A 21,172-nucleotide genomic window follows, 5' to 3' on the forward strand; every position below is an offset into this window, starting at 1 on the left:
AGGAGACAAAGCCAAGGTCAGACTGATGTATGTAGCAAGTTCTAGACCAGCCTCAGAAAAAGAAAGAAAAGGAAACCAAACAACAACAAAAAACATGTACTTCTTTTCTTTATCTTTATCTTAAATTAACTCTAGTGCTTAAAAATATGTATTAAAAATCTCAAGGAGAAAAAGGCTGTTAGTATTTTCACCTTTAGAAGGTGGTGTGGAACACAAAGCCACACTAAACGGTAAACTAAACTAAAACCGTTTAGTGTTATGGGACATGTTGCTTCCTAATATATGTCCCAGTTCCTGCTTGCTGTTAACTGTTTGTTTTGCTTAAAACTTGGATAAATGCATTTATTCCAGTTTCACAGGCTACTTGGAAGGGAAGGAATCAAGTCCACTAAGTGCCCTTTTAATACTCGTAAGCACTTACGTTGGGCTCTGAGGACCAGCTCTAAGTGTTTGTTCCTGGTCAGGGTAGGTGTGGTGTCTTTGAATTGCAGAGAGCAGCTGGCTGCCTTAGCTTCTGAGGATGTTTTAGAAAGCGGATGGGCTAAGAAGTACAGTAAAGTGGTCCTCCCTCCTATGCATATGCTAAAAGCTGTGTCAGTGAGGAGATGGGCTCTTGTCTTGTACTACTTCCAGCCTGGGGATATAGCTCAGGAGAGGGCCTCCATCGTGTGTGCATGCTCCCGGAGGTGTGATGCCATCCCAGACCCACAGTTGGCTTTTTCCACTGGCCCCTTCTTCAGACCACTGGGTCAAAACAGCATTGTGGGCTGGCAAGATGACTCAAGGGAAAGGCGCTTCCCTGAGATGCCTGGTGTAGGCCAGCATGCCTGGTTTTGAAAGTTAGTTTCCGGTCCAGTGTGTCAGAAGTCTGACCAGTTCTTCTGGACTGTGAGTGTAGGACAGGAAAGCAGAGAGATCATGAAAACCGATTGTAGTTTACAGTTTATTTCCTCCCTGTCCATCAGGCGACCCTCTGTATAATATCAGTATCGGAGAGCCTGGTTCCAACAAGATCCCTAAATGGTTTGAATATACGTTAAAATTTAAGGGGCACTGGTCTGTTCGGGAAGAGCGTTTTCTCTATCTAGCCTCAGGTTCAGGCAATCACGGCTTGCGAATATGTGAGGAAAAGACTCCAAAAGTCAAGGTTTCTCTTTCTTGTCATTCTATCAAGAATATGGCATAACCACCGTTGATACGGCATTGACAGGATGTTCTGTATTGTAGGTAAAATGTGCAGGACAGTACGGATAGGCTGCATGCTAACGTTTAGTGTCTTATACAAAGTACTTTATCTTATCTGCTGAGTTTGGTTGGGGAAATGGTTCTGGAACCAACTTCGACAGCAGACTTAGAGGGACTCTATGCTATCGCTGGATCGCGGCCCCCTGAAAACAGTTTTGAAAACGTTTGGGATAAGAGAAGTGTTCTGTCTCCATTAGACATTAAATAATGTCTCTCTCTGAAAATTAGCAAGTTTCTTTTTTCTCCCCCCCTTAGTAAAAATAAAACCTTCTAAACTGATGGTCTTTCCTCATGCTTCCCGATGAGAGAATAGTGTAATTTTGGGTATGGATGTATTTTACTGAAAAGGACTTCTTTTATTTTTGAAACCAGATATCTCAGAGATAGAGTCCAACCGATCTTTTTCTCCAGAGGAGAAGCGCCAGCAGTGTTCTGACCAGGATTACCATTCCTCCAATGAGAAGCTGAAGGAGAGGCCCAGGTAAGGCCGGGTGGGCCTTCGTTTTAAGTGTGAATTGTGAACGTGTTATCTGCCGAGACATGATCGTGGTGTGTGCTTCAGTTCAAGAGAGGAAACCTCAGGCAGACTGTCCAGGATGGGCGCCACACCCACGCCATTCAAGTCCACGGGGGACATCACAGCTGCAAGTGTCGCAGAGACCAACAAAGAGCCCAGGTACCAGGAAGAAACTCCAGGTAAGCCTTTAAAGTCATTTGTGTGTGTGTGTCTGTGTGTGTTATACACAAGCCAGGTCTTGCTAACCATGCACTACCAGCCCAGTACACTGATTTGAAGAATTGAGTTCAGAAATATGTGCTTGATATTTCCAGAATGTAGATGAAAAAAAAGCAAAATTACTTTTAAAATTTGTGAAGTATAAGAGGCCCTCTTTATTTTTCCCTTTTATTTTTTATATTATTTTTTTGGTTTTTCAAGACAGGGTTTCTCTGTATAGCTTTGGTGCCTGTCCTGGAACTAACTCTTGTGGACCAGGCTGGCCTCGAACTCACAGACATCTGTCTGCTTCTGCCTCCCGAGTGCTGGGATTAAATGCATGTGCCACCACCGCCTGACTGTTTTTCTCTTTTAATGTGGGAGGTAACCTTTTTAATATGTCATCAGAATTGGTCACCGTTTTGACATATTTGAGTTATAGTCCTCTTGCCCAACATCATCTCCCTGATCTTTCCTGCCAGTCTAAAATTATCATCATTACTCTCGGTACATAACTATTCTGTATGGGCAAACCTGGCCTTGTTCTCAGGCTGTAGAGAGCACTGCCTTGTGCATCTGGACCTTGCGTTTTGGATGTTTCTTTTCTCTGACTTTGAGAAACCATGGTGACTGCTAATGTCTTAACAGTTAAACTTCATTTTTAAGTCTTTTTTTTTTTTAATAAGAAATAAACATGGGAGTGGGGCCTGGTGAGCGGGGGGGGGGGGGGGGGGGGGGGGGGAAGGTGTGTGCTGTTGTCTGGGATGGTGCAAGTGTGACAAGACACACTTGAAGCCTGTGGATTTTGCTATCGATATAAAGAAACAAGCTCCTGCTGGTCCGGATGATAAGGAAGAAGGCTTTTGTCTTGTTTCTTTGTGATGTAGTTTCACAGTATGGGGCTTGAATCCACAGTCTCCTGCATAGGAGAGGCAAAGCTACACACAAGCTACACACCCTCCAGCCACACTAAACTTTTTTTTTTTTTTAATTCACAATGCCTGGGGACCAGAGAGATTGCTCAAGGGCTAAGAGTTTCCATTCATCCTTATGGTAGCTCATAACCCTCTGTAGCTCTAATTCCAGGGGATCTGATGCCCTCCTCTGGCCTCAGCAACCATTAGGCTCTCATAATGGTACATATATGTACGTGAAGAAAAGTCTCATATGCATAAAATAAAATCTTTAAATCCACAGTTCCTCAACCCAGAGCAGCCCCGAGAACTTTTCTTCGTCCTAGTCCTGAGGATGAAGCGATATATGGGTATGTATTTCCCTTACTCTCTCCCCCTCCCGTTCCTCTTCCACTCAGCAAATCTGCTTAGCTAAAATCCACAGCCATGGCTTCTTCCTGCCCCGCCCCAGATGGTGAGTTTGCCATCTTTCATACACTCTTATTCCTAACGTTCGTAAGAAAGAGAAGGAAAATCAGGGATTGGGTGAGCTCTGTGGCTCTGCAATCTATTTACCCTTCCGTCTACTTCTTCGGAATGCTTTCCTGAATATTTGCTTTGGATGGATGCCTAACTCCCAGCTAGGTGAAGCATCTCCAGACTGCAATGCTTCAGTAGAGACTGCAGGGGTGTGGTGGGGAATGTTGAGTGGTGTCTAGACTTCAGTCGTTGGGTTAGGACCAGCTTCCTTGGGTCTGAACTGTCTGATTTGACTAGACTTGTGGTGGGGTAACTCGGGAGGACATCCTCCTGTCGGATAGCTAGAGTGAACCCCTAATTCCATACTCTCATCTGAGATGAGCTAATGTGTAAATTCTGTATTCTTCCTTCGTGGGCTGACAGACATTCCTTTCACTGTCCCAGGGAGATAAATTATAGGAGAGATGAGAAAACTGAGAGGGAACTTTCGTAAACCAGGATGTCCCTTCCGAGCTAGAAAACAGTTAAGTCTTTAGGATCTTGACGTGAACCCTTCACTTTAAACAGTCTCTCTCATCTTTCCTTTCTGAAACCGGACCTACGGCAGCCCTAACACCAAAATGGTGAGGTTTAAGAAGGGAGACAGCGTGGGCCTCCGGTTGGCTGGTGGAAATGACGTTGGGATATTTGTCGCTGGCATTCAGGAGGGCACCTCTGCAGAGCAGGAGGGCCTACAAGAAGGAGACCAGATTCTGAAGGTAGGTAAGGAAGCCTGCCTTCTAGCAGTCTCTTGGGAAGGTGCCTTTCTAGATGTTTTTCAGTGAAGGCGGTCTGAGGACAGCGGGTTCCTGGTTGCTGTAACAGTGGGTTCCTGTTTCCTGGTTGGCATGCTGGGAGCTGTCATTGGATTCTCCCTCTTTCTCCCCCATTGTTTGTTTTGTTTTACTTTTTGCTTTTTGTTGGGTTTCTCAGTGTAGTCTTGACTTCCTGGAACTGGCTCTATAGACCAAACTGGCCTCAAACTCTCATTTCTTTCTATTTCTTTGTGCACACACACACCAACTTTGGTGGAAAATCCACATGCCATTAACTGGGGATCTGGTGAGCACTTCTAGGTCTAAAGGAGAGGGCAGAAGTGGCACAATCACTCAGGGTCAGGCTTCAGGACACAGGGCATACCCTCCCTCTGCACTGATGTTCAGAATGTGCCTCTGGCGTGGCAGTTGCCAGACCATGCGTGTGTGCAAGCTTTCCAGCAAGAGTCCAGGCGAATGTCAAGGCAACACACGGTCCTAGGACATCCCTTCACCCCCAGCCTATGATGAAAGTCTTTTGAATGCCAGCCATGTTGATTTGCACTTGATAAATATGCTGATGAAGAGGAAGGTTGTTTCCTGCTAGTGGGAAGCTAGAGGTTTAGAGCTTTGCTTATTAAAGTTGAAGAATAAAATCGATTCGTCTTGCGGACTGCCCATGTGAATTTTATGAAGAGAAGTAGAGAATTCACATAGGGCTTCAGGCTCCCAATTTCTCTATAAAACTTGTTTAAAGACAAGAAGAATCGCTTCCATGCTGAGAACTTTTCTAGAAAGATTTTTGGTTCCTGGCATCACCATGGTGACCAGGGAGCTACTGGTGGGTTCTGACTTCTCTTGCCTTGTCCTTGGTGGAGGCCAGGTAGCAGGTGACTACAAGATCTCTTTTCTTGTAAAAGGCTGAGACAGAGTGAGTTCCCTGAGCTAAGCAGAGAGGCAGCCACAGCACTGTTGGAGCTGATACCCAATCCTCCCCAGGCTCCCAGCACACCCAGCCGGGCCCTGCACTGCACACAGATAATGAAAGATGATATTGGTCTGTTGGAAAGGACCACACAGTGCGACCTTGAAGTACAGAAGGCTGCCTAACTCTTTTTCACTGTAGTGTGCTCCACATTTCGTGGTCAGCCTGAAGATCGAAGGGAACTGCCTGCATAGCCTGGCCTTTTGTCGTTGTTGGTATTGTTGGTAGGTTTTTAAGAATGGTTCTTTTCTGTCTTTGGTAGGTAAGGCTTGCCATGTGCAGCGTGCTGTGCTTTAGGTGAACACAGGTCTTACAGACAATAGAAATACAGCTGTTTTCATTCATTCGTTCATTTTCCTGCTTGGTTTAACTGTCCCTTTGTTGTTTATTTGGTGTGACCGGTGTTTCTCTTTCAAAAACTCTTATGGAATGGAAAAGACAAAAAGAAAACCAAAGATATTTGCAGGAGGGGGAGTGCTGGTGTTGGTGGTGTTGGTGATGGTGGGGATGGTGGTGGTGGTGGTGGTGGTGGTGGTGGTTGTTAATCACATGGATTTCTAAAGGCCTCATCATATTTGCGTGTGTGTTGTGGGGGACACATGACATGCTTGTGCCTGTCATGCATGTGGAGATCAGAGGACACCTTTTGGGAGTCATTTCTCCCCTTCCTTGGGCAGCAGGCACACATACAGTGCAGAGCTATAGACAAAGCATTCTTACGACATAAAATAAATTTTTATACATTGGGTCATGGAACTAGATAGAACCTTCAAATGAAGAAATACAAGTGGACAAGAAATTTTTTTTCAGATGTTCAACATCCATAGGCATCAGGGAAGGGCAAATTAAAATTACTCACTGGCCTTCTATGTTACCTTGCAGACTCTTTCTGTAGTGTCCCCCTTAGGGACGTATGGTCTAGTAGCTTAATGGTACGGGGCCAGTGGTCTTCCGTGTAAGACTCAGGCATCCTGTCTCATGAACACATCTTAAACGTGTTTCTTTTGCTTTGCTTTTGAGACAGAATTCCACTGACCCTGAACTCGTAGTCCTCCTGCCTCGGCCAGAAGCACCAGGATTACAGCTATATCTAGTGTTAGATCGCCTGTCGGAGACTGGAGGAATAAGGGAACGGTTGAGACGGTCTGTGGATGTGTGTTTAAGACTTTACTTGAGTTAATTTTTAAAAAGCGTAGTGCCAGATCTGTTTATCACAGACCCTTCCACTCAGTATTGATTATGGTTATCTGTTTATTACCCTAATAGTGAACCTTTCTGGTTGCCTCTTTGGGAGACTTGAAGAAAGGGAGACAGACAGAATGACAAGAATTGACAAGAAATTCTAATCAGTTCAGAGATAAAATCTTTTTTTTTCCTTTTCTGTTTTTTTTTTTTTTTTAAGACAGGATTTCTCTGTGTAACAGTCCTAGCTGTCTTGGAACTCACTTTCTAGACCAGGCTGTCCTTGAACTCTCAGAAGTCTGCCTGTCTCTGTTTCTCAAAGTGCTTGGATTAAGGGCATGCGCCACCACTGACCAGCTCAGTGACAGCATCTTAATTTGTAGACTTGGCAGATGTGGTGGTATGCAGAGCAGCAAGGAAGGGAGGTAGAACAGTACTCGAATAGTCCAGGCCAATAGGAATGTGCCCGGCAGGTGACTGTACGGACTTACGCACATCCTGCTTTTGCCCTGGGCAGGCCCTAGTGGAAGCAGAAACTTGGGAGTCGCCATTTTAAGTTTTCAGTCCTGCTAGGGATTAATCCTGGAGCTTTCCACATGCCAAGCATGTACTTGACCACTGAGGCATTTCCCCAGACCCATCAGAACCTTACTATAACCCCCACCACACGCACACACACACATTCATTTGTTATATCTGGTCTTTGCTTCCTTCCAGGTGAACACACAGGACTTCAGAGGGCTGGTTCGGGAAGATGCGGTTCTCTACCTGTTAGAAATCCCCAAAGGTGAAACTGTGACCATTTTGGCTCAGAGCCGAGCAGACGGTAAGCAAGTTTGACCATCTGTTTTCTTTGAGGAGAGTGGGAAGGAAGAATGAGGTGTCTTGGGACCAGAAGAGGCAACATTGGGTCACAAGGGTATGGAGAAAATTTGGGGTGCTGTTCATTTTGTATGAAAATGTTTTCCCTCCATCTACTGAAACAATTTTGCCAGTTGTGCGTCATTTGGAGTTTAAAAACTGCTTTTCTGAACAGTGGCGCATCCTCATCTGTGATGGGCAGCATTGGCTCCTCTTAGCTCTCGCCAATCTCCTACCTTGATTCACTTCTCCAGATCCTTCCCTGTGCAGTGGGGGACAAGAATAGTCCCCTCCTGTTTGGGTCAAGAGATTGATGAGCAACTCTGTTAGTTAGGGGTCCTCAGAGAAACAGAACCACTGCATTTGAATTTTAATTTCACCACTCCCCCCCCCCCCATCACCCACTGTGGCCTCTCAGAAAAGCCTAGGATAATGTTTAGTCAATTGTCTAGGCACCCCCCATACACCGTCAGGTCAACATAAAATCTACCCGCAGGACACTTTAGGAAGTTGATAATTCTTGCTTCCTCCTGTTGGAGTCTGATTCCTGTAGGCCCATGTGCTGGGAGCGGAGGGACCAGGAAGGGGTGACCAGGAAAGATCTTCCGTGAGACCCAGCCCAGCCACCTGTGCTTTCGTTTCCCAGTGTACAGAGACATCCTGGCGTGTGGCAGAGGAGATTCGTTTTTCATAAGAAGTCACTTTGAATGTGAGAAGGAAACCCCGCAGAGCCTGGCCTTCACCAGGGGTGAGGTCTTCCGAGTGGTGGACACGCTGTACGATGGCAAGCTGGGCCACTGGCTGGCTGTGAGGATTGGGAATGAGCTGGAGAAAGGCTTAATCCCTAACAAAAGCAGGTAACTCAGACGGTACTTCCCTGAACGCACCTTCTAATCCCTCCCATTCCCATGCCTCTGAGGAAATCCTGTGTGACGTCATCATCTGCCATCACCAGGGGTTACGGGTATAGAGCTGGAACCTCTGGAGTCGTGAGCACCTCAGGCTTGGTTGTTGCCATGGGCTTATTTGAGGATTGCCTGCCACCTTGCCTATGGGACACACCGTGTGGCCTTAGCGCCCCCAGCACGCCTGGTCTCCCACCTTAGGGGAGGCTTGCATACCCTGGGAAACACTCGCTGGTGTGTGGCTGTGTAGAAACATAAGAAAGGTGATCTGTTTACTACATGCATTCTTGCTACCTATGAGCCACACACGTCTCCTTCTTGTGCAGTTCAGAGACCTGTTGGGCTGCTCTCATTGCTGTGACAAAATGTGTGTGTGTGTGTGTGTGTGAGAGAGAGAGAGAGAGAGAGAGAGAGAGAGAGAGAGAGAGAGAGAGAGAGAGAGTGGAGGAAGAAGAGGGAATCCTCAGCTTGCTTTCTCCCTTGTGTTCAGTCTGGACCCCAGCCCGTGGGAAGGTGCAGTCTATTCAGGGTGGATTTTCCCTTTCTGGAAACACCTTCATAGACTGACCCACAGGTTGTGACTCTAAATCTAGTCAGGTTGGCAGTGAAGCTACACACCACACTGCCTTTTCTGCCTCCATGGCCCCCTTCATTGTCTTCATTGTCAGGCAGAGTCAGCCATGGGTTCTTCCAGGGTACTGACTAGGTCTTCATAATAACCTGATCCCATGCTGTGGAGAATGACTTCTGGCTTCTTCTCTCAGAGCTGAGCAAATGGCTAGCGTCCAGAACGCCCAGAGAGAGACCGCTGGGGACAGAGCAGACTTCTGGAGGACGCGTGGCCAGAGATCTGGGGTCAAGAAGAATGTCCGCAAGAGCCGGGAAGACCTGACGGCGGCCGTGTCAGTTAGCACCAAGTTCCCGGCCTACGAGAAGGTTCTGCTGAGGGAAGGTGAGGCAGCTCCACGTCCGTGGAAGAGATCTGCTGAGCTCTGAGCCCCTTCCTCCATTACGGCTGTAACCGTCAAGTTCCAACTTTGTCACTTAAACCAAGATACGTGGTGAGGGAATAGTATTCAGCAAGGAGCCTGAGTGGTTCGGGTTCCTCAGTGGAGGCGAATTCTCGAGATACAGAACATACTTTTAATCCTGACTCTCAAGTGTTTGTATACTAACCACTGAGTGGGGGTGCGAAGCAACAGAGCATCAGAGAAAGACAAGTGAAGTTTCTATTGAACTCGACTCTGCGGGGAGGGCAGTGAAGGCTTCTCGTCCAGGAAAGACTGGAGTCCAGCTGGAGGGGCAGAATTCAGTTCCTTTTGCTGAGTTTGCAGAAGTGTAGATGGCATTTTTGCCTCCCATTGGGACATTATGATCGCAGGTACATGTCTGATAGCCTTTCTCGTTTCCTTTCAGCTGGCTTCAAGAGGCCTGTGGTCTTATTTGGCCCCATAGCAGATATAGCAATGGAAAAGTTGGCCAACGAGTTGCCTGATTGGTTTCAAACTGCAAGTAAGTCAGCCCATGGGGTTTTGCTCCCAACGTGTTTATTTTTTTAAAATTTATTTATTATGTATACAGTGGTCTGCCAGCATATATGTTTGTATTCCAGAAGAGGGTACGAAATATTACTACCAGTGGTTATGAGCCACCATGTGGTTGCTGGGAATTGAACTCAGGACCTCTGGAAGAGTAGCCAGTGCTCTTAACTGCTGAGCCATCTTTCCAGCCTCCAAAGTGTTTATTTTGAAAGTTTTCTGGCACACAAAGGTTGGAAGAACAATGAATATCCACACCCTCTGCCTGGAGTCACTGCGTCATGTTGCTGGATATGTTCTCTTTCCTCCACCTGCACCAAGACAGACGCACACGCTTCCTTTTGAAATTGTCTGTTGAGCCTGTTCAGTGTTTAAGTTGCCAAGTTATGACGCTTTATCCTTGGGTATACGTGTGTGTCTCCTTATAACAGGATTATTCTTTTACATAAAGACAATATCATTGTCCCCTCAGTAACAAAGAGGTTTAATGTTGTGGTTTGAACATTGCTAATCTTTTTTTTTTAAAACATTGCTAATCTTAAATATTCTACAAATTGAAACTTTCTGAGTGTCAACATGGTAGCACAAGTGGGAAATTCCACACTTGCCCTTATGTGAGTGATCAGCATCTAAATCCAGATGCACTAAAGATGCTCCATAAAATTACCCTCAGTCTATGTGTGTGAAACAGGGATGACAGAAATGATTTTTTTTTTTAAATCAAGGTCCTTCAGATAGCCCAGGTTGACCCTAAAATTACTGTGTAGCTGGGGATGACCTTGCATGTCTGATATTCCTGTCTCTATCTCCCAAGTCCTGGTATAACAGGAATATACCTCTGTGCTTGGTTAAGCCGTGAATGAGTCTACTATGTAGATATGGGTCTCCTTTTTTACAGATATTTTAATTCTGCATATGTTAATATTTAAAAAAAAACAGATAAGCATTTCTGGTCCCAAATATTTTCTTTTCTTTTTTTTTTTTTTTAATTCAGGATCATCCATTTGAGTGGATATTTAGGACTTTTTTATATCTGGATCTATCCCAAGAGTTTCTTGGGATATTGATACTTGGAGAATACACTCCAATTGGAGCATAAGCACTCCCTATTAGGTTAACCTAGCAATTCCCTCATGGTTAGATTTCCATTTAATAATTCTTGGTTGCAGCTCAGTGGTATGACACTTGCCTCATATGAGTGAAACGCTGGTGTTTGATATATAATACACATACACACTAGCACTTACACACATGTGTGTACACTTAGGTGTGCACACACACACACACAAGAACATGCCCACGGTTTCAGTTCAGCTAGTGGTGTGATCCCATCTCACTGCCTGCCACGAGGTGATGGCTCGTGCCAGGTGTCCCACTGTACTGGTGTTAAGTTGGGGCATTTGGTCATCACTGTTTTTTATCAGTGTTACTTAGCCCTCTTTTTCTTTTGCAGAAACTGAACCCAAAGATGCTGGATCTGAGCGGTCCAGTGGAGTAGTCCGGTTGAACACTGTGAGACAAATTATTGAGCAGGTGAGAAAATCATCAGAAGCCCCCATTGTCAGAGAACTGGATCCTGGTTTGGAATAGAATGTGTGTTTTAATAAAATGTTAACAAGGGGTTGGAGAGATGGTTCAAAGGGTAAGGGCACTAGCTGCTCTTCAAGAGGACTCGAGTTCAATTTCCAGTACCCACATGACAGCTCACAACTGTCTGTAACTCCAGTTCCAAAGTATCCAACACCCTCACATAGACATACATACAATCAAAACATCAGTGCACATAAAAATAAAAAGAAAGCTTAAATAATTTTTAAAAAATACTAATGATAAAAGCTTAATGTAAATTGAAGACATTTCACTATATAAGCCAGATGCTATTCAGCAACAGAGTTCCTCTAATTAAACCAAGTAACATTTATTAGTAATCCCTCTTTATTAGAGAGGAATATATCTCAGGACCCCTGTTGGGTGTCTGAAACCATGGAGAGAGTACCAACACTCTGTGTACATGTATGTTTGTATACACACAAACACACACACACACACAAACAACACAGGTACTTTTTAGTCACATGTATATCTGTGATAATTTAATTTATAAGTTGGCATGGTGGGAGATAAACAGCAATAACCAAAAACAAAATAGACCAGTCATGAAAATACACTCTAATAACACTTTTACAAATATGGCCTGTCCCCTCCTTCCCTCTTAGAACTTTATACTGTCCTCCCCTTTTCACTCACTGTTGACCCCAGGGGACACTGAAGGATGAAGCCATGGACTAAGACGGTTCTACAGTCATTCTATAAGAGATTGTTATCTCATTCAGGAAGTGGTGGTGCACACCTTTAATACCATCACTTGGGAGGCAGAGGCAGGCAGATCTCTGTGAGTTTGATGCCAGCCTGGTTTACAGAGCGAGTTCTAGGACAGCCAAGGCTACACGGAGAAACCTTGTCTCAGAAAACCAGGGGAGGGGGAGTTTTATCCGATAATATGGAAGTGGATGTGATATGGAAAGAAATATTTTTAGCTTTTTAATTTAAATATACAGGACAGGACATGGCAGTACATGCCTGTAATCTTAATATCAGGAGGCAGAAGGAAGATCTCTGAGATCAAGGCCAGCCTGGTATACATAGTGACTTCTAGCTAAAGCTACACAGTTAGACTCTGTGTGTCCCCCGCATCCACCCAAAATGAACACACATTTCATCTGATACAGTGTTTACCTGGGAAGACAAAACCCTTGATGATGTTGCGTCATGTCACCATGTACCATCCTTTCTCCACTTGTGACAGGACAAACACGCCCTCCTCGATGTGACCCCCAAAGCTGTGGACCTGCTCAATTATACTCAGTGGTTCCCAATCGTGATTTTTTTCAACCTGGATTCGAGACAAGCTGTTAAAACCATAAGACAGAGGCTGAGTCCAACATCCAATAAAAGTTCCCGGAAGTTATTTGATCAAGCCAACAAGCTCAAAAAGAACTGTTCTCATCTCTTTACAGGTAAGTGAAACGTAAAAGGTGGTCCATACTCCAAATGAGAAATAAGATAGTCTGAGTGTGGGATATGAAATCCTGCTCGGGACTCATTCAAGAATAGTTAATAATAATTGGGCCGGGTGATGGTGGCGCAGGCTGGGCGATGCTGGCGCACACCTTTAATCCCAGCACTCAGGAGGCAGAGGCAAGCGGATCTCTGTGAGTTCGAGACCAGCCTGGTCTACAGAGCTAGTTCCAGGACAGGCTCTAAAGCCACATAGAAACCCTGTCTCGAAAAACAAAAACAAAACAAAACAAAAAAAAAAAGAATAGTTAATACGGTGGGGTGGATATTTAGCCCGATGGCGTTTGTATTTTAAGCCTTGTGATTTTGACCTCCAGAAATGATTGTAAAGATCTAAGAAATGCTAATAACCTGTCATTTTAATGTAGTGGTAGACTCAAGGCTAATGATTGACCCTAGCTTATAACCAAGCCCCCAGGTCTGTGGTAACTGCGTGTTACTGTTCTTGACTTACTGTCAGTGATTCATTAACTGACTGTGTGATGCCAGTTTACTGTAGTGATGGGTAGTGTCTCCCAAGCAGAAACCTGAGCACTCTGAATGGGGAAGACCTAAGCGTTTGTTCCCTCTACATTTCAGGTGTGCTAATGCTGTGGGTGGACTTTCTTTTCTTAAAGGTTACCTTTATGTTTTAGATCTTTATACATTATCTAGTCGGCACAGTAGAATCTGCAGTGAGAGAAGATAGAGTGTGGGTGGACTGGCCAGGTACCGTGACACGGATGTCGGTGCTGCACACATGCAAGTTTATAGCCTGGCCACTACTTTATCTACATATAAAACCTTCCATAATTAGGTATTTTTAAAATGCCAAAAAATAGACCCATTGCCGCTGTTACTCATGATGGTTAGATGGTCTAAAAATATGGCATAGTCAATGTCCTGTCTTTATAAATAAGTGGCATGGTATGCTGTGATCAAGCATTTAAGAGTTACAGTTTTTGTTTGTTTGTGCACTGCTTTCCTTTGTGGGGACACCATAAGGGTGCTACATAGATGCTACCTTTTTACTCCAGTGACTTTAGAGGTCCGTGACAGTTGTCATCAGCCATGGATATTTTGGGAAGAGCAAGATGAATGGAGGATATGTATCCACATTTGACCACTGTTTACTGTAGTTGAGCTCTTCATGTTAGAGGTGTAGGTCTTAACACTGTTGTGAAGGGCTGTAACTAAGACAGTGTAACCAGAGGTGTTCTATTATTGGCTAAAGCCTTATCCGTTGGGCCACTGGGATTTTTAGTAAACCTCTAAACTGAATGCTGTAAATGTATCATTGCAGCTTATGGTTGTTTTTGTTTTTTGTTTTTTGCATACTTATTCTTGTATCTTCCTTAATTGTTACCACTAGCAGTACTATCTTGCTTTGTAGTGGCACGGACAGTAATGCTAGTCTGGCCTATCTGCTACCTAGTCAGTCCCATAGGAGCTTGTACAGGTCACAGATCCTAGTGCAGCTGAGCCCAGACAAAAGCTGCCTTTCCTGACTACATCTCAGGTCCTTACAACCCAGCTAGATGAGTCAGACGCCAGAAAGGGTGATGGGTTGGTTGGTTGGTTATCCCTTGTCTGAAGTGCTTATGACCAGAAGTGTTTCATATTTGGATTTTGGAGTGCTTTTATAAACACAGTTAAACATTTGAGTTTAATATACTCATTAATTAAGACACGTTAGTCAGAGACTTGTTAAAAAAGCAAGTTGGCTTGTCAGAAAATAATTTCAAAGCCAGGCAGTGGTGGCACATGCCTTTAATTTCAGCACTCAAGAGGCAGAAGCAGATGGATCTCTGTGAGTTTGAGGCCAGCCTGCTCTACAAGAGCTAGTTCCAGGACAGCTAGGACTGTTATGCAGAGAAACAGTGTCTCAACCCCCCCCCCCTCCAAATTTAAATGTTATGCTTGCATATCCCTTTCTCAATGAAAATATTTAGTATATGATACATTTATGCATGTATATCATAAAAATGAAATTTGAATTGCATGTATTCTTAGGACCTTCAAAGTGCTTGGTTCCTGGTTTATAGGCTGCTGTGATGCCCTTATCGGCTTAGAGACCCAAACTAGCCCACCTTTATGATAAATTGTGGCATGGTAAAGCACCATGGGACAGTGTGGCTATTTTATCTGCGTTCCAGGTTTCATTAAAATGAAGTTTTTGGTGTTCAACCCTGGAATTTGGGAGTAGTTTTCAAGCGCTGTTTCTGTAATTATTATCTTTCAACGTCACATTACAGAAAAATGTTTTCTTCTGTGTGGTGTTTGTTTGTTTTGGTCATTATTTAGTCTTTGGAAGAGCACAATGGGGAAAAACACAAATTGCAGTAGATAATACTCAGATTAGGGGAGTTTAGGATGTGGACCACAAGAAGGGCTGGGGGGTGGCTTGCCTATTTAGCTTGTGTCTGGTACTTGAGTGTTAAGGTAGCCCCAGGACAGCCCTTTCCGAGATGTGATTTGTTTCTATACCATTGACCCATTTGAAGGGCCTGTTTCAGTTCCTTCAGGGTTGTGTGACCTGTAGACGGAATTTTCCTATGCCGGTGGTTGCTCCCACATAATCACTTAGAAACTTGATATTAATTGTAAATGCTCGGCCAGTAGCTCAGGCTTGTTACTAGCTACTCTTACATTTAAATTAACCCAAATTTCTTATCTCTTCTTTGTCACGTGGCTTGGTACCTTTTCTCAGAAAGCATGCCCATCTTGCTTCTCTAGGTGTCTGCTGGTGACACTTGACTCTACCCTTCTTCTTCCCAGCATTCTTAGTTTGGCTCTCCCACCTAATCTTACTTATTCAGCTGTTGGCCAATCGACTTCTTTATTAACCAACGACAGTAATACGTATTCACAGCGCACAGAAGGATTAACCCATAGCAATACCCATCGTTACAGTAACTTTTAGACAGAAACCCCATCCTTTAGCAATCACTTTCGATTTTTTTCCCAACCCTTCCAGCTCACATGTTGCTGTTTGGCGCCCCTGCCACTAGAGGTGGGAAAGGTACTGCCCACACATGCCAGGGCTGGGTGTGGCTGCTAGCAGGGACATTTGGCAGCAGGAGGAGCCTCTGAGTGGGCCTGGGAAATTAGCCTCTATGCAGCTTTTATATCAGTGTTCCAGCACTTGGTTCTCACGGAAATGCAGGGGAGCAGTCATACTGGCGGGGGGGGGGGGTGCACAAATGTGTTTTCTGCATTTCTTAGAGAGCACCCTTAACTTTAGGCTTTCATTGTGATGAATTCATGCTGTGTCAGGCAGCTCCTAATAGAAACCTGTAAAGGGCCACTTAACATTCTTTGTGCATCTATTACAGGTCACTTGTTTTGTCCTCCGGGTGTGCAGTCTCGCTTCTATATTTACATCTTGGGTCATATTTTAGCTATGATTACAGTAATCTCTGTGAAGGACCATGATAAGGACACAAAAAAATCCATGGCATCAAGGTTGATTTCCTTGGGCTGCCCAATGTATATGTTTAGTCTGATGCTGTAAATAATTAATAAGTAAGGAAATCGTAAGCTCATTCACGATTTCCCAAGGTCAGAGGTGGAACTTTTTTAAATTTTCAAGCCAGGGTCTCATGTGTCCCCAGGCTGGCCTCAGACTTACTTTGTTGCCTGTGATGATCTTGAATTTTGGATTCCCCTGCCTCTCCCTCCAAAGTAGGTCCAGATGTCCGTCTGATTATAGATGTACATCACCATACCTGGTTTCAAGATTAGAATTTCTTAAATGAAAGAAAGTCAAATTTAATTAAAGGAAAACTTGAAGCATAGTTACTTAGAAAATGTGTGTAACCATTAATCGTTTGTTTGGCTTTAGAAATTATCTCTACCACCATGCCATCTACTAAAGAGCATGGAACCATCATTTAAAAAGCAGTTTGTAGTGGAGTGGTGGTGGCACACACCTTTAATCCCAGCACTCAGGAAGCAGAGGCAGGTAGATCTCTCTGAGTTCTAGGCCAGCCTGATCTACAGAGTGAGTTTCAGATCAGCTAAGTCTATGCAGAGAACCCTGTCTTGAACCATCCCCCCACCTCCAAAGAATCAGTTGTAAGTTATCTGCAACCTGATCATTTGCATTTTAGGTCATTTTTATATTAATATAATGGTTGTGTTACACCCATCAGGCTAGCTGACGGTTGAGCGCCTAGGATCCACATGTCTCCCCTTCCAGGGCTGGGGTTATAGGCACACACAGCCACGCCCAGCTTTTTCTACAGGGGATTTGGATCCGTGTCCTCCAGCCTTCACAGAAGGTCCTCTTACCTGATGGACTCTCTCTCCAGCCCTGTTTCGATCATTCGGATCCAGCTTACCGTTTTGGAGCAGTCTTGCTTGCCCAGTTTACCCTCACCACGTCTGTAGATAGAGATTGTGAGGAGCAGATGCATGCCGTGTGTCCATTAGCATCTGCGGTCTGTGCTGCAAGTTGGTGTCTTTCCATGGGCTCTGCAGAGCAACAGCCCAGGCTGCAGACTCAAAATAATTTCCCAAGTTTGCACTCGGGTTTCTTTATTTGCTTGGGGTGAGGTGTATGGCTTGTTCATCTCACCACTTAACTTGTTTTTTTTTTTCCCCTTTTTCTCTGATAAAAATACCTTAACAAAAGCAGCTCCAGGGAAGAATAGGCTTATTTTTGCCCGCAGTTTAAAGTACAGTCCAGTTTACTTGTGCTCCTGAAAATGTATTTTTTTAGGACTTGTGGCTCAGTGGTAGAATGCATATGTGGCATGTGAGATGACCCGAATCCTGTTCCTAGCATTGAAAAATAAAACACACACACACACACACACACACACACACACACGCGCGCGCGTAGCTCTTCTGAAGACATATATATGTAATGTATAAATATATATAATGAAAAAATATATATCATGAAAATCAGCCTATACAAGTTTTACAACATGTGTCTGTAATGTAAAAAGTAAAGCAGCTCTAGTTGCACTGAGCTAAAAAGATTTTGTGTTTAAATGACACACAGCACTCTGAATTTGGCAAGTCTTTCTTCAGATATGGTATAAAGAGAAATAATGTGAATAGCTGCTAGAATAAAGGATGCTCCGGAAATTGATGCTGACCTTTTTGTTCACATTCCCGCAGCTACGATCAACGTGAATTCAGCCAATGATGGCTGGTTTGGCAGCTTGAAGGACAGCATTCAGCAGCAGCAGGGCGAAGCAGTCTGGGTCTCTGAAGGAAAGGTATGTGGCCTAGATTTGCTGCTGTGAGGTGAGAGTCTGTGCTCCCTGATGCTTCCTCCAGAGGGCAGTGAATGTAGTGAACCATGGGACGAGAGGGATTCAATGTGTTCTTCCAGTCGGAAGCTTTCTAATTCTCCAACAAAGCAATAAAACCAAGGGACTTCGCAAGGCAGAGCGTGATGAGTGCTGACCTACATTCACTTCCCCTCTGCTTTTAATGTAGCGACTAGAACTGCCTTCCAAGTCTCTAATCAGAGCTTACAAGTTCTCATTCCTAATGCCACACCGCACTAAGGACACGGGAAACTCAGAGTGGAGATGAGAGGCAGGGTTGAGAACCATGGGGAATACAGTTTCCAAGGATACCAAGAGAAACAGCTGGAATTATGGGCTTAGTGAAGAGGTCGCTGGAGAATCCATTCTGACTCTGAGTTTGAAAACAATAGTGCTCTTTCCTAGCCCTCTCAGGTTGGATAGCATCTAAAGCTATAGAGATACTGAACACACAGGTGTGCTGTGGGAATGAAAGTCGAGAACCTGGGGTCCCTTTCATTCTAGGAACCTTTATTCCAGCTAGATTGAAGGAGCTGGTGATCCTTATGATGATTCTTTTGGTGAAATGGACTGTCTCACTCCTTGAGATGTTTACTTGACGAATCTAGCATCTGCCAAATGCTCATAGTCTCCACAACTCTCTGGAGAGGACAAGTTGAGAAGGATATAGTTTTTGTCCGTAAGGTTCTGAGAATCTTTTTTCTCTGGTCCTGGGAATTGAACCCAGCTACCCCTGAGAAACATCCGACCCTGGATGGGAGAGTCTTGGAAATGAGTAGAAACGTGTATATCATGAGGTGGAGACAGGAACCAGCAGGAAAGCTGGAAAGAGGCTGATCCTGGAAGATCAGCCAAACAAGCTTGGCTCAGCTGGCTTACAGGATGGACCACAGTAAGGATAGACCGGAGGGTCTTCAGTGTGTGTGTCCCTGTACAGAAATTAACCCAGCATCAGCATCTCAAAGCCAAGCGATAGCAGGAAAGGAAAGGTCCCTTCCCCTGCTAGCACATGTCAAGGTTTCCAGCACTTGGCCCAGCACTCGGGACTTTTCTCGAATCCCCACTCCCAGGATCCATGCCAGCTCCCACTCACCCTTCAAAACAAATTCCTCTAGATGGAAGGGATGGATGATGACCCTGAAGACCGCATGTCCTACTTAACCGCCATGGGCGCGGACTATCTGAGTTGTGACAGCCGTCTCATCAGTGACTTTGAAGATACCGACGGCGAGGGAGGCGCCTACACTGACAATGAGCTGGATGAGCCAGCCGAGGAGCCGCTGGTGTCTTCCATCACCCGCTCCTCGGAGCCGGTGCAGCATGAGGAGGTGAGGCGAGGCACCGCTTGCTGCAGGCCGTGCGGCCACGCGCAGGAACAGTCTTAACTGAGGGTGCTGGAGAACACATCCTCCAGGATCATAGCAGAGGGTTGCTAGGAAGGCCCACCGCGAGCCAGGGCCTCCATGGTTGTGGCTGTGGTCCACGGAAAGTGGAGCCAAAAACGTGGCATTGGAAAAGGTTGAGCCGTGTCATTCGCCACTCTGTTGCCCTCGGGGGCGATGCATAAGTATCGGCTTTATGTGCCAACTGTCCAAATTACAGATGGAACTGGATGAATACATTATTGCTGTATTTGCTTGTAACCTTTGATTAGGCCTCTCACTGTACTCTTAGGAGCCCTGCTTTTCTTCTCCCCTTGACCTTTAACCTCTTAATGTTATCAGAATTCCTAAGTGTTTCCCCATCAGTTTCCTTCTCTCTGTATTTCAGTTTTTAAATGGACTTTATACATCTGATCATATGCACTGTGTATCCGCTAGTTTACCTTACAAGGTCCCACAAACTATCAGTGGGCACTAATTTAGGGTGGAGCGATTATTAATTGAACTTCAGAGAATTGGAACGATGATCTTTGTGGACAAGATTGTCTAAGTGCATTTGTAGGATAATTGTTATGGGTTACCCTTTAGCAGGTTGACTCATTCCAAAAAATGATAAGTGAGATAGTAGTGCCCCCAAAATAAATAACTAGCTTAACACACACACACACACACACACACACACACACACACACACACACAGAACTATTAAGATACAGTAGACAAATAGGAGAGGGGGGGTTCTTAATATACAATAGACAAGTGATAAAGAGTGAGTTACTGCCTATAGATACGGAAAGAGCTAATGCTTAGGAATACTGGTAGTGACCCAGACCTTTAGACTTGAAGAGTATTTTGTTTTGTTTTTCTTTCTTCTTTGTACTTAGCCAGCTTACTGAAGTGTGTCCTGAGCTTTCTCTAGCGAAGGATGGCGGTTGGCATCTCTTTGCAGTGGGAGAGCGCTGCATTGCCTAGACAGGGTCTCCGTTTCCTCAAGTGTTCAGAAATCCAGCAGAGCGGAGTGCTGCCTTCTCTCTGCGTGGATGCTCTTGGTGTGAATGAACCTTTATGTTTTGTAGAGCATGAGGAAATCCAGCCCAGAGCCACGAGCTCAGATGAGGCGGGCTGCTAGCAGAGACCAACTTAGGGATGGTAGTCCGCCCCCAGCATTCAAGCCAGAGCCGCCCAAGGTATGTGGCTGGGAAGCCCAGGATGGGAAGGAGGAGGACACAGGTACCAGGGGTCGCACAATGAGACGATGTTGAAGTTACCATGTACTCTGTGAAAACCTTTCCTTCAGGCCATTGACTGAGCCTGAAAACCAGGGCTGTGTGAGAGACAGGCCCGAAAAACAACATTAGGAAAGTGTGATTTTAGGGGTCACAGAGAATAAGAGTGATTTCATTTATTTACATATTATTAATTTATTTGATTTTTGGGCTTTTTTTTTTTTTTTTTTTTGTAACAAAGTGAACTGTGGTCAAGGGCCACATGCTACAATCAGGATGTTTTCCATTTTCTATCCAGCGAAAGTTTCCGACGTACAGTCTAATGTGGATACCCCAGAGGAGCCTAACTGGTGGTCTGCTGAGCAGAACAGGCATTGCAGTTGTGCAGAACACTTCTCACTACAAACAAAAGCATCTTAATTTATTGAATTAATAAAGTATTATCTAGAATAGAATCAACCTAAGGGCCCCACTGTGTGTGGTTTATTGCCCCAGATCACAATCGTCCTCTAACAATGGATTTTTCCATATTGCTCAGTGAATTTTTTTTGTAACCCAGTCATTTAGACGAGAAGAAAATGGTGGCTGTGTAAGCTGTCAGCCGTAATTAGTGACCTTACATAA

The 21,172-nt window shown here is 44.7% G+C and overlaps 1 protein-coding gene across 8 annotated transcripts in view; it reads left to right on the plus strand.

The window, feature by feature from the left end:
- The window catches only part of Tjp2 (tight junction protein 2), a 127,367-nt gene that overhangs the window by 102,138 nt on the left and 4,057 nt on the right, over window positions 1–21,172 (plus strand). For 5 of the 8 annotated variants that reach the window (XM_041660776.1, XM_041660777.1, XM_041660775.1 and 2 more), the window contains exons 8-20: window positions 1,618–1,726; window positions 1,808–1,941; window positions 3,158–3,224; window positions 3,941–4,091; window positions 7,012–7,120; window positions 7,802–8,012; window positions 8,825–9,012; window positions 9,477–9,572; window positions 11,052–11,131; window positions 12,405–12,615; window positions 17,786–17,886; window positions 19,056–19,268; window positions 20,399–20,509. In XM_041660776.1, the coding sequence (XP_041516710.1) occupies window positions 1,618–1,726; window positions 1,808–1,941; window positions 3,158–3,224; window positions 3,941–4,091; window positions 7,012–7,120; window positions 7,802–8,012; window positions 8,825–9,012; window positions 9,477–9,572; window positions 11,052–11,131; window positions 12,405–12,615; window positions 17,786–17,886; window positions 19,056–19,268; window positions 20,399–20,509 (1,781 nt within the window). The remainder of the gene's footprint in view (window positions 1–1,617; window positions 1,727–1,807; window positions 1,942–3,157; window positions 3,225–3,940; window positions 4,092–7,011; window positions 7,121–7,801; window positions 8,013–8,824; window positions 9,013–9,476; window positions 9,573–11,051; window positions 11,132–12,404; window positions 12,616–17,785; window positions 17,887–19,055; window positions 19,269–20,398; window positions 20,510–21,172) is intronic. The other 3 variants (XM_041660780.1, XM_041660778.1, XM_041660779.1) reach the window with 1 other exon arrangement.

The sequence above is a fragment of the Microtus oregoni genome, unplaced genomic scaffold (assembly GCF_018167655.1).
Source record: "Microtus oregoni isolate MIOR12 unplaced genomic scaffold, Mior012 000012F_ref0000307, whole genome shotgun sequence".
In the NCBI taxonomy this organism is placed as follows: Eukaryota; Metazoa; Chordata; class Mammalia; order Rodentia; family Cricetidae; genus Microtus; species Microtus oregoni.